Source organism: Octodon degus, unplaced genomic scaffold (genome assembly GCF_000260255.1).
Source record: "Octodon degus isolate 3935 unplaced genomic scaffold, OctDeg1.0 scaffold00047, whole genome shotgun sequence".
Lineage (NCBI taxonomy): Eukaryota > Metazoa > Chordata > Mammalia > Rodentia > Octodontidae > Octodon > Octodon degus.
The window spans coordinates 447,727-461,287 of NW_004524623.1; the positions used below are offsets into that span (position 1 = coordinate 447,727).

The window sequence follows — 13,561 nt, forward strand, 5'->3', positions numbered from 1 at the left end:
TCACAGATCATTAATGTCCTGCCAGCATCCAGATGCACTTCCTAGTCCTCACAGATCAGAAGCACGTCTGGCGTCCTTCTGTTTCGTCTCTGCTTAAATACCTGCGTGGTTTCCATGGCAGTTTTCATAATAACTGAAGGCCAGTGTTAGATGCATGTTTAGCGTCCTCAGATATCAGGGCTTTATTGGTAAGCTCTGCTATCGTACTCATTCTATCAAAGACCAAGTAGATCACTGCCCGATACATTTGCCGTGTTGTATCCTAGAACATTTTGTAGTTGCACCTTTTTCCAAATAGGATAAGGACCTACACAATAGTCTTCTAGCCATTAATACTGTATCCATCTGCTTCTATTGTTTTCTTTGGGTATTGCTCACTTTTAACAAAAAATCGATAATGGAGTAGTTATCCTTGTCTCCTAACGCCAGCAATATAACTGAGCTTTTATAGTAGTGACAGGTTTGTATTCATGGCCACTACATTTTATCAGCATATATGTGAGAGAAGATAATGGCAGTATTAAAGGGTAAGTTTGAAAAGAGGATAAAAATAATGACTCAAATACAGAAGTGAAATGAACCCATATCAAGAAATAATGGAAAAGATGCTGCAGTCCATTCAAAAGAAAAATCAAAAGAACCATCAACTTATATCTCACAAAAGAATGATGAATTAAATTTATAAAAACAGGTCTGTTTGTAGAGCAACAGTCCAACATATTGTACCTGAATTGAACTGGCTTGCACTTCTATGGACAACAATGATCTGTAATGCTACCATTTTTCTGTATGTTAGCCTCTGTCCCAACAGGGTGTAAAATACCCTTGTCAGAGATTACTGCCTGTCTTCATAGAACAGAAAATCAAGGGAGGTTGTATAGCATTCCATCTTTGGATTACCCAGTAAATTTTTTGCCATTAAAAGTTTTAGATCTTTAAGGCTGGCCAAATAGCTCAACGGATTAAAGCGCCTGCTCCGGCAGACACAGGGGCCAGGAGTTTGATCCCTGGTGTGCCTTGCTGGCCCCACCCCCAGGGCTTGTTGAGATGGTGATTGAGACTGGGTGTGGTAATGCACGCCTGTAATCCCAGCGCTTGGGGGGCTCAAAACAGGAGGGATCACTACAAGTCAGCTCTATGTAGTGAGACCCTATAGACCCTATACTAAATACAAAAAAAAAGTTTTAGATTTTTTTTCCTTAAAGTAGCAATTCACTTTAAACATTATCTCCACTTTGGCTTATAAATTGGCTTATAAATTTCTGTTTCTACTGCACAGTGACAGCCCATACAGTGAGCACGGTACGTTGGAGGAGGCTGACCAAGAGGCTGGTACGGAACCCCACACCAGTGAAGATGGTATGACCTGTACTCTTGCTATTAGCAAACCAGACTCCCTATCCTTTTTTTTCCTTTTTCAACAATTATTTATGTTAAAAATTCAATAGATGCAAAAGGTTGTTTATAAAATATGTGTAAGGTATAAAGAATACTAAATGGATACTCAGGGAACCATGACCAAGTTTAAGGGGGAAAAAAACGACATTACCTTTGTTGTGTTGCTGAATTTGTCTTCCTTCCCTGCCTCCACAGCTGCCACCTCATATTTGTGTTTTTTAACAGTTTCTTAGTTTCTTTCTTCCTGAACTTTCTATAATGGGGTCATACTATATGTATTTTGATGAGTTTTTCTATTCAGTACTACATTCCTGAAAATCATTCTTAGTGTTGCATTCAGTTATGTGACTCTTGTACTGTTATTTAATATCCCTCTCTATATGTCTCTTCTATTCTTGGGCCGGGGAGATGGCTCAGTGGAATAAGCGCTTCCCTGGCAAGCGCATGGGTCTGAGTTCAATCCCCGGTTCTGCCAAAAAAACCAAACAAACAAACAAACAAAAATCCCAGCAAAATATATGTCTCTTCTATTCTTGATAACTATGGGGGACATTCTGTTTTTTGCCAGTAAGAACAATGCTACTGTGTATCATGATGAACATTTTGAAATATCACCTACTGCAAATATACAGTAGTTTTTCTAGAATAGACACATTATGGGGGCCAGGGAGATGGCTCAGTGAAATAAGCACTTGCCTGGTAGAATAGACACATTAGAGTACTTGTGTCTTCAACTTTAGAATGCATTGCTACCTATTTTTGGAAATGATCATAATATTCACTTAACAGCAATGAATCAGATTTCTAATTGTACATATTCAACAATATTTTTGAAACACTTCTGTTAAGGACATATGTGTGTGTGTGTATATATATATATATATATATATATATATATATGCTATATATTATATATAATACATAATAATGGTCCTATGTGTAGATATTATATATAAGGATCTATACATATATATATAGATATATAGATATATAGATATATATAATGGTCTACATATGTAAAATAGTGTATATAAATAAGATAGTAAATTATATATTATAATTAGGATCTAGTGTGATTTTAATTTGTACATCTCTGACTCCTAATGAAGCCCTTCTTTTACAACACAGTGTATAGTATGGCAATGCCAACAGGTTAGAGAACACCTACCACTAAAGAGATAGCTTGTTGGACTTCTCAAGAGAATGAAACAAACCACACTATAGGAGACCACATGGGGAACCCTTGGGGTACACCAGGAGGCAGAAGGACAGAAAGGAATTGATTGTGTTTCCCTGAGAAGGAATAGGTGAGGAAGACTAAGCTGGTTTGGAACTGGCCAGTTTGAATCATCTCTGTGTGCTCTGGGACATAGTGCCGTCCTGAGTTGTTGGTGTGAACAAGATGGCTATACTATACTGTATGAAAACGTGTAGAAGACTAGGGCACAGGGAAGAGAGTGACAAACTAGAAGTTCTAGAAGAACAAAGTTTTATAAATACTTTTAGCATACCATGATGAGCCAGGCATGTGCACACATGTAATCCCAGCATTCAGGAGGCTAAGGCAGTAGGATCGCAGTGAGTTTGAGGCCAGCCTGAACTACATAGTAAGACCCTGTCTCCAAAAAAACAAAAGCAAAAATAAAACAAACAATCACAACACAGTCTGCCAAGACACAGAGGGTATGATTTTTTTGGTAGAGAATAAAGATACAGAGGACCTGGGCATGTTACCTGTTGGGACTTAAATTACCAGGCTGAAAGTAGTCTTTAAAGCAAAAGCTGCTTCATGTATTCCAATGTTCTTTTCACCTCTCTGGGTTCCCACTTTCATGAAGTTTTTGGATTTTTAGTATGTTTTACTGTCTTGATAACTTATTAGTGAAACTACCTTTTAAAAAAAAAAATACAGAATTTTAGTTAATTTTAGCAGAAGGGTAAGTAGGGTATCTCATGTCTATTATCTGCTAAAAAACAAAATTTCTATGTGTCTTTAAAAGTAAGATGAGGGCCGGCCAAATAGCTCAGTGGATTAAAGTACCTGCTTAGGCAGGCACAGGGGCCAGGGGTTTGATTCCCAGGACCTGCCATGCCGGCCCAGCCGCGGGGCACGCTGAGCTGGCAGTTGATTTTTTTTTTTTTTTTAGCAGAATATATTTATTGAGGGAAATAAAGCTCCTGTCTGAGAGAGGGACAGTATGGGGCACTGAGCAGGTAGTCCCCGGGAAGCTGTCTTTTCCAGGGACTTATAGAGTAAAACCATGCGGTGAGGTCTAAGGTGGTGGAGAAGACATGGGAACTCGCTTAGGTGGGCATGAGGTAGGACACACCTGTGGTCAACCAATGAGATTACAAGTACCATTGCTCAGGTAAAATTGATTAAATCCAGTACCAAATGGGGAAGAGAGTCACATTGCAAGTGGGCATGAATACGGGACAGGGTCTCTTCCTGTTGGGGGTTGGGTTAGTGACTCATTTGGGCTCTTTCAAGGTGATTGATACCTATTTAGAATATCAATCCCTGATGCCCAGCCCTAGAGAAGTGTGTAGCTGTGTTTCCTCTTTTGTCTTGGTCTTGAGGTGTAGCCCATATGAGAATGTCTGTCTCTTCCAAGTTGCAAAGTCACCTTGTCTTCCATCTTGTCTCCTTGAGGGCCTGGCCCTGTCTGACTGCCTATAATATTTCTGTCTAATTCAGCTACCTACAACATTCCCCCCTATGAAAAAGTAATACAAACTGCTGTGAGGGAACCATGAGCAATGACCACTCTGGCTTCTTCAGGCTGAAAGGGGTTGTAGTTGTTGACTGGCAGTCAGAGATACTCTCCAGAGGTTCTGTCTAAAGGCCCTCAATAGACATGAGGCATTTTCATCTTGGGTAGACGTATCGTTACCCAAGAGTCTGGAGGAGACAAAGCCAAAGAAACAATTAAACACACATGGGTCAAATAGTCACAACAGGATAATTATGAATATAGTCAAAGATTTGTATCAAGTAGACAATAATGGCTTCCCATAAAAATGACAAAGATAGGGCCCAGGGGACCTCAGCATCTCACATACCATTGTGATATCTTTTGAACAGCTGCTGAGACGTTAGGAGAAGGATCTGGAAGGTAACAACCTTTAAGTTTGTAATTATAAAAAAACTAGTCAGAACATTTTGTAGGTCCATTAGCAGAGATCTCTTAAATTTGGGGTTTAATCCCTTTTTTATCTTCCATGGCCACTGGATATTTTCTCAAATAAACTAGCTAATCCTATTATTACTGGGGCACATGATTTGCCAGACCTATGGAAAACACTGAGTACTTTCTGGTTGGCAAGTGGGGCCACTGTCTTGGTAACTGACAAATCTGCATGATCATCTCTTAAAAGTTTTAGCAGGCTTTCTCCTTATTTTGGCAGTTAACATGGGTTCCCTCAGGCTGAGAGGGGAAGACCCATGACCACCTCAATCTGAAACTTCCTCTGAAATCCATCAAAAACACTTTTTCTTTTTCCTTCTCTAGCAGCTTTGGCCATTTTTTGCTTGAAATGTCCCTTCTCCGTCTGGATCCAGGGAAGCATAACTGTTTCCTGTTTCCTGACTGGCCTTCATTCCTGTAGGCTGCTGGTATCACTATTCTCATTTTCCATCTATAATTCCATTCTGTATCCTTTTTACTATAAAACACCTCAACTCAGACAAATTCATTCCTGCAAACCCTTCTACCTTCCACAGCTTATGTCAGATATCTGGGGTCCATTGAGTAAGGTATGACTTCTTGGTTTGAAGGCCTCCTGCAGGTAGCCTTGCCCAAGAAATCTGCTGGCAACTTCCCCTGTAGTGGATTTAGAGGAAGCACCTTCCCTAGGGGTGTGAGTGCAATAATCCTGAGAAGGCTTCACTCGTGTGGGCTATATGAGGTAGACAGTTAAGGCCTTACTATGCCTCTATAGACAAAATCTGATGGATCCCAGTAAAAGGAATCAATGTTATCAAGCATATTCACTATAGATTTTACCTGGATTACCTGGGTTTTGGTATCTTCTAAGAAAGAACAAATTTTTCAAGAAATTAGAGCATATATAATCAAGCATGAGCATTTGAGCTAACAGGTAAATGTATAAACTTCTTAAAGGAATAGCAATTGTAACCCAACTGGCCTATATACCCCTTTACTTATGAAGTCTGACAGTTTGCTATAAGTCCCTCTAGCTTTAGTGAAAGAGAAGTCACACCTGTATTAACTATCAACATGAAAAACCTGAGTTACATCAGAAATCAACCAGATGAACTTACACATTTATCACGAAATACATAGCATTTAGTCAGATTAAGCCAGTGTTCCATTCAGTGTTTTGCATCTGGCCCCCATTGTAAGCAAGGGGCACTGCCTAGGGATTTCCCTTTTTAACACTGTGGCTCTGAGTTTTAGGTCACAAATACAAGGCCTGGCTCTATATATAGGCCCAAAGCTATTGGACACTGTGTAGCCAGTGTCATTAGAATATTTTTAAGCCGACGGGATTTTATCGGTCCTCAGGGATCTATTTTAACTACTGAAATACTTTTTTAGGTCTTATACATGAACAACTATATATTACATTTGTAAAACATCAGTCTCAGCATCATCTTTTTTTTTAATTTTTTTAAAAACATTTATTTATTGTGTGTGTGTGTGTGTATGTGTGTGTGGCCAGCTCAGCCCACCGGGGGGAGGGCTGGCTGGCATGTGGTGCTGGGGGATCAAACCGCGATCCCTGTGCTTTGCCAAGCTTGTTCCAAATAGCTGCTTTAGACCACTGAGCCATCTCTCCAGCCCCTCAGCATCATCTTGATCAGCAACCTGAATATATTGTATTATCTCAGTTATAGCTAAAGCTATATATCTTCTGAAGTTTCTAGGGCCAGACAAGTAGCTCAGCAAATTAAAGTGCCTGCATTCAGGCGCACGGGCCAGGGTTTCGATCCCTGGGCCTGCCATGCTGCTCCACTCCCAGGGCACACTGAGACGGCAATTGAGACTGGGCATGGTGCTGCACACCTGTAATCCCAGCTCTTGAGAAGCTGTAAACAGGCAGATCACTACGAGTCCGATCTAGTAGTGCGACCCTGAATACCCTGTAGACCCTTCCCTAAAAAATTTAAAATAGGGCCAGCAAGATAGCTCAGTGGATTAAGTGCCTGCCTGGAAAGCACAGGGACCAGGGTTCGATGCTGCACCTGCACCTGCACCGGCACCGGCACCGCCCATGGGCGTGCTGAACTGGCCACCAAGACCGGGTGTGGTGGCTCAGGCCTGTAATCCCAGTGCTAGGGAGGCTGAAAACAGGAGGATCACTATGAGTCTGAGCTGTGTAGCAAGACCCTGTACCAAAGACATTTTAAAAATACTAAAATAAAATAAAATCTGTTTCTTTTTTTTTTTTTTGAAGGAAATAATTTTATAAAAGTCGAAATAATCATTTATATATTTTTACAAAGAAATTTAGAAACCTAACCATATACAGAATTGTAAGTCCTTATACTAGGGAGACAATACGATATTTACAGATGTGGGTCTGGTTTATTTCACTAATAAGTGTATCTTCAAGTGGCATCCACTTAAATGTGAAGGCTTCGAGTTAATAAAATCTGTTTCTATTGAGGTCTAATGACTGGAAGGAAGGTCAGGATTGGAGAAGGACAAAGAGACCTGTGCCAATATCCAGCAATAGGCTGGGTTTTTCCTTTAGTCATGATTACTCAGGGTTCCTCATAGAGATGGCAGACAGAAATAACAGTCTGGCCAGAGGGAAGAGGCAGGCCCAGGGCCCTTCAGTCCTACTGGACCACCTGGAAGCTGAGTCTGAGCTCTGCCTCAGCGTGCAGTGAGACAGCAGTTGAGACAGGGCGTGGTGGCGCACGCTTGTAATTCCAGTGCTGGGGAAGCTGTAAGCAGGAGGATCACTATGAGTCCGATCTATGCAGTGAGACCCTGTAGAACCTATTGACCCTGTCCTAAATACAAAAAATAAAATATATAAAATAAAAAATAAAAGTAAGATGAATTGACATTTTCTGAACTTAAATTATAAAACATTCTTTGAAGTAAGAACTATTTATTTCTATGGTGCTGTGTTTTGGAAATTTCTGTGCCCTACCTCTGCTACCATGTTGTCTTTCGTCTTGGGCTTTTTTGTTCTCCATATAGTTCATTCCTTTTCTTTGCAGGTTTTTCCAAGTGTGTATCAATTTTTCCATCCCTGGGACAAAATGCCTGACCTCTCTGACTTAGGGGCAGAAAAATGTGTTTTGGCCCATAGTTACAATGGATTCAGTCCATGGCTACCTGGCTCCAAGGCAAAGTGGCGTTGCACAGTGGCATGACACAATGGCATGGCAGAGGCAAGCTGTCCACTACATGCCAGCCAGGAGGCAGAGCGCAACGGTAGGAGTCAGGAAGGAGAAAATAGCTCACACCCCAGCGATCTGCCTCTCTAACCAGGCCCTGTCTCCAAAGAGCACAGTGAGCCATAAGCTCATCAGCAAACTACCCTGTAACTGTTTCCTTTCCTTCAGCAACAGGAAAAGCCAAGACAAAGCCCCAACCACCTCTTCTCCCGAACAACAGCCCCACCACCGTGCCATCTCTCAGGTGTTTTTACCTCCACTACAAGAGAGAAACTTTGTGGAGTGCTCTGCTTTATATCTCTTTGGCCATGGTCAGTGATTTTGCTGAAAACAAAAGAGTTTGTTACAAAGGACAGCAATTCTGTCCCACAGCCAAACTCCCAAGGTCCTGTAACTAAATTAAGTAGCATATTGATTACATTTTTGATTACAGGATGTGCTTTTTTTTGTTTTTTTTTCTGTGTCCTTTGAGTGGAAAGAGTAGCTCTTATTTTCAAAAGACAGGCTGTCACAGAATAACACCATCCTCTAGAAAGGCAGTAAGTGCCACATACAGGAGGAAAATATCACAGAACATAGGATTCCCCAAGAGAAATGCTCTAGTAGAGCCAGTGAGATAGCTCAGAGGACTAAGCGTCTGCGCAGGCATGTACGCGGACCTGGCACCACAGGCTGCACTGGCCCTGCCCCCGGCCACACTGAGTCAGCTACTGAGTCCAGGCTTGGTGGAGCACACCCAGAATCCCAGCGTGGGGAGGCTGAGAACAGGATGATCACTACGAGTCTGAACTGCGTAGCACAACCCTGTACCAAATACATAATTTTTTTAAAAAAATGCTGTACTGGGCTGGTGAGATGGCTCAGTGGTCTAAAGCACCTACTTAGAACAAGCTTAACAAAGCACAGGGACCGCGGTTCAATCCCCCAGCACCACATGCCAGCCAGCCCCGCCCCCTGGTGGGCTGAGCTGGCCACACACACACAAATAAATAAATAAATAAATGCTGTAGTAATATTTCATATAAAATTATAAGAAATAGAAATATAACTCTTGATAGTGCGATTCGGTCAGGCTTTGAGCACTACTGGACCTCCCCTTTGCACAAGATTCTAATGGCCAGCCATGAAAACTAAATGGCCATGTTATTCCCTTACTATTATCGTTATTCGTGTTCACAATAGCAGCATTCTGTTGTCTCTGGAGCATCTTAAAAAGTCTCTGGGTTGTCTATGGAAGGGGCATGGCCCGCTGCGCCCTCAGATTGATTTGCCATGCAGTGCCTACAAGTGTAAATAGTTTATTGATTGACACTTGATGGTGAAATGGCTCTCAAGGGAGGTGGAAGAGTCAGAATAACAAAATTACTCAGAATTACTAGCTGATACACTAGAGTTGCCAATAAATTATTCTTCTGATGTATTTGGTCACTCTTTCACCTGCCTACCTCTCAATAAAATAAACACAATCAGATAATCCTCTTGCTAGTTGCTTCAAGAAATAATAAGCAGAGGAAATAGTGGTTATAGAAGTCATGATTATGAAATTATTATATGCGTATGCTGTGAAATTGTCTTAACTAGTCTGTGACCAACCTGAACTGCACATGACTGAGTAACACTAAAGAAAATCAGTAATTCTGTCTTCATTTCACTTTCAATAAATATAGATTGTGTCCCATATCATGTGTTGATATATTTTAATTTTTTTAGTAAAACTAAATATAAATACAGTAGTACCTCTGTTCAGGAACTTAATTTGTTCTACAAGTTTGGAAAGGCTGTCTACATTTGGGTATGTGCTAGAAGGAGGGCCACAGTCATGTTTGTCACCTGATGCAGTTTGCAAACAAAAACAAGATTTTGCCAAATGCATTTGTTTGCAAACCAAGTCGTTCGCAAGCAAAAATATTCATGAAAGCACAAGGGCCTATGTTCAATCCCCGGTTCCGCCAAAAAAAAAAGTATTCATGAACCAAGGTACCACTGCATGTGAATGTGTTCATGCAAGAATTTCCAAATTATAGTAGTTATTTTTAATAAATTCACCTTTATTCCTGCTTCTGTTCTTGAGGAAGAACTGAAGCACAAATTTTGCCTTCTATCCACACAGATCAATTAACATTGCTCCGTTGTCTAAAATGTATTCCATTCTCTTGGAAGTAGATTTATAGAAGTGCACTGTCATTTGTATTGTTTTAAATCAATGGTATTAGTGGAAAATACCTGTGTTAACATATTATTTAAAAGTTACACTATCATTAAAAAACTTAAACTGTGTCTATTCCATTTATGCCAGATTGCAGTTTTTTGAATTTTTACATGAAATTCGAATATGTTACCTAGAAAAATTCAAGGAATAAGAATTTGAAGAAGAAATGTGTTAAGTCTGTTGTGAATACAGTAGTACCTCTGTTCAGGAACTTAATTTGTTTCACAAGTTTGGAAAGGATGTCTACATTTGGGTATGTGCTAGAAGGAGGGCCACAGTCCTCCTTCACATTTGGTTCACATCTAGAATATATAAAGAACTCAAAAAAAAAAAAAATCAGACACTGTTGTAGTCAGGGTTTATAAGGGAAAAGTTTTAATACAACACATAATTTATAGGATTATTATATAATATTCACCAAAAGTCATGCAAAAGAGTGTGGGAGATCTTAGGTATTCCTAAGCTGAAACACGAGGCAATGAGGGGTTAGAAGCTTATTCTTACATGTTTTACCTGCATATTATAGTATTTTGGTACTACAGTATGAAATATTACTTACCTTAGACATTATCCACTAGCAAAAAGATGGTGTATTTTTCTTTGTTTTTAAAATACTTTGCTGAACTTTATCCAGCCATTTTATATAAGGTAAAAACTAAGCCTTTTCATTACTGGTTTTATGTTTATATCCCAGAGAATTTTGAATGTACCAAATAAGAAACAAGTCTACCTGTATATGCAAGAATTGCTCATTCAAATGTTACAGTTTTATATCAGCAGTGTCCTCCAGGGCCTCATGCACTCATAGGCAGGATTTTTGGAAGATGATCGAATTACGAGGGCCATAGCTGACTTGTTCTTCGGTGGTGGCGTGTGGTCAGAAGAGAACCGAGGAAAGTGATCATTAAGTATATCAAAAGTTTTCCAATAAAAATAACTTTCAAAAAGAGGCAGGTCACAAACAACCTGGTCACAAAGAGTATATGGCCACCATGGCTCCTCCCCTCTTTTTCTGCTTCCTGGTGGCCAGGAAGTGAACTACCGCTGACACGCTGCCATTCCATGTTTGAGCCTACTAGCCATGGACTAAATCTTCTGAAATGTGAGCCACAATAAAGTTCTCCCCTGAAAGTTCTGGGTGTTGAGTATTGTGCCCCAGCATGAAGAAAGACAGTTGCCTATTCTTTTCTTCCTGTTTCTCTCTCCTCTAATCGTTCTGGCTAATGCTTCAGAACTATATTGAGCAGGAGTGGTGACAGTGGACATCCTTGACGTTGCTGATTTTAGAGTGAAAGCTTTCAGTTTTTGACTTTTTTTTTTTTTTTTTTTAATGTATTTGGTTGTTACAGGGTCTCACTATGCAGCTTGGACTCATAGTAATCCTCATGTTTTCAGCCTCCCCAGTGCTGGGATTACAGCTGCGTACCCCCACACCCAAAGGGCTCAGTCTGTCCTGAGGGCAGGGCTGGTACAGCATGTGAGGCAGGGAATGGTCCCTGTGCACCAAAGCAGGCATTTTAGTCTGCTGAGCTATCTTGCTGGCCCATTTTGACCATTTAGTACAATGATGGGTGTTGGTTTCTCATAGATGGCTTTGAGCAGATTGAGATAGAAACCATCTATTCCAGTTTTCTGTAGTGTTTTTATCATGAATGTGTGTTGGATTTTGTCAACTGCTTTTTTGGCATCCATGAGATGATTGTGTGTTTTTGTCCTTAGTTCTGTTGATATGGTATATGGTATTAGTTGCTTTGGATTGAACCATTCCTACATCTCTGGAATGAATCCTGTGTGGTTATGATGTTGGAAGATAAAATAGGTAGCACCTTTGAAGATATAGGTGTAGGCAAAGACTTTATGAATGAAACCCCAGTCAGACATGAAATAAGACAAAGGACCAACAAATGGGATCTCATCATATTAAAGAGCTTTCTCACAGCAACAGAAACCACTAACAGAGTCAAGAGACAACCCACAGAGTGGGAAAAAAATTGCCAGCTATTCCTGAGACAAAGGGTTCACATCTAGAATATATAAAGAACTCAAAAAAAAAAAAAATCAGACACTGTTGTAGTCAGGGTTTATAAGGGAAAAGTTTTAATACAACACATAATTTATAGGACTATTATATAATATTCACCAAGAGTCATGCAAAAGAGTGTGGGAGATCTGTCCACACAATAGAGACTCAAAGAACCTGGCTGAGGGCCTGGATCCCACAGCACTGTCCTACATGAGTCCAGCTGGAGGCCCAGAGCTCGTGACAGTGTGTCATGCAAGCCTGTATCAAGGATCCACTGGAAAGGCCTGAAGGTCAGTGGTGAAAGCTAGAAAGTCTCTGCCAGTGGGATGAAGGCTCTGTGTCAGCAGACTGAGGAAGCGGCACTGGAGCCAGGAAGCGGCACTCAAGGTAAAGACTGGAGCTCCCCCCACGAGAACCTCAGCCATCAGTAACAGCGAGGACTCAGTGAGAACAGCTGTGTTCAGACCAGGAAAGCCAGCATAGCAGGCTTCTCCAGGAGAATGGATCAGCAGTGCACTGCCTTCCCTGCCAGCTCTCTTCATGCTCTTGGTCAGGGCTTTCCACACTCACCACCATGCAGATTCCGTTCTGCTGGGTGTTACAAGTTGACCATTAGTTCATCCACTCCCCAAATTTAAAGAGCCAATTCAAAAATGGGCATCTGAAATGAATAGACACTTCTCAGATAAAGAACTACAGATGGCAAATAAATATATGAAAAAGTGTTCAGCATCATTGATCAATCAAGAGATGTAAATTAAAACAACACTGAGACTCCATCTCAGAAAGAATGGCTATCAATAAGAAATCAACCGATAACAAATGCTAGAAAGGCTGTGGGGAAAAAAGAATCCTTCGCTGTTGGTGGGAGTGTAGACTGGTGCAACCACTGTGGATATTAACGTAGAGAGTCCTCATAAAACTAGGGCTAGAAGTCCCATTTGACCCAGTGATTACCCTTCTAGGTATCTTCCTAGGAAGAATTAAAAGCATCATACCATAGGGATATATGCACACCCATGCTTATGGAGCATAATTTGTAATAGCTGAATTTTGGAATCAGACCAAATACCCATCAGTGGATGAACAGATAAAGAAGATGCGGTATTTTTATACGGTGGTATACTACTCAGCCATGAAGGGGAAGCCTGAGGTACTTCCACCTAAGTGAGTGTATCTTTTTTTTTTTTTTTCATCTCAAGAATGACTTTTATTTATTTTTTTTATATTTGAAAATTTTATTGATAAACAGATAGCAATGAGACAGGTTCAAATCAAATCGGAAGTGCAGTTTCAACAAATAATACACTGCATATATTCTTCCTAGTGGCCAATTGCTGCACAAGATGCGAACCTGAGATCCCATTTACAAACACCATTAGAACAAATCATTCTATTCATCAAGAGAATGCAACCACATATCTATCCTAACCACCCTGAATACACAGATACAAAATGGACATTCATCTGTATACCCTATTTTTTCTAAGTTCCGTTATTGAATATTATAGGTGTGTAAACTCAGCAAAATATTCTAAAAGAGTCCAGTAGC

At 40.4% G+C, this 13,561-nt stretch overlaps 1 protein-coding gene across 2 annotated transcripts in view; it reads left to right on the top strand.

The window, feature by feature from the left end:
- The window catches only part of Srgap1 (SLIT-ROBO Rho GTPase activating protein 1), a 346,632-nt gene that overhangs the window by 311,476 nt on the left and 21,595 nt on the right, over positions 1 to 13,561 (top strand). For both annotated transcript variants that reach the window (XM_004632122.3, XM_004632123.3), the window contains exon 18: positions 1,280 to 1,359. In XM_004632122.3, the coding sequence (XP_004632179.1) occupies positions 1,280 to 1,359 (80 nt within the window). The remainder of the gene's footprint in view (positions 1 to 1,279; positions 1,360 to 13,561) is intronic.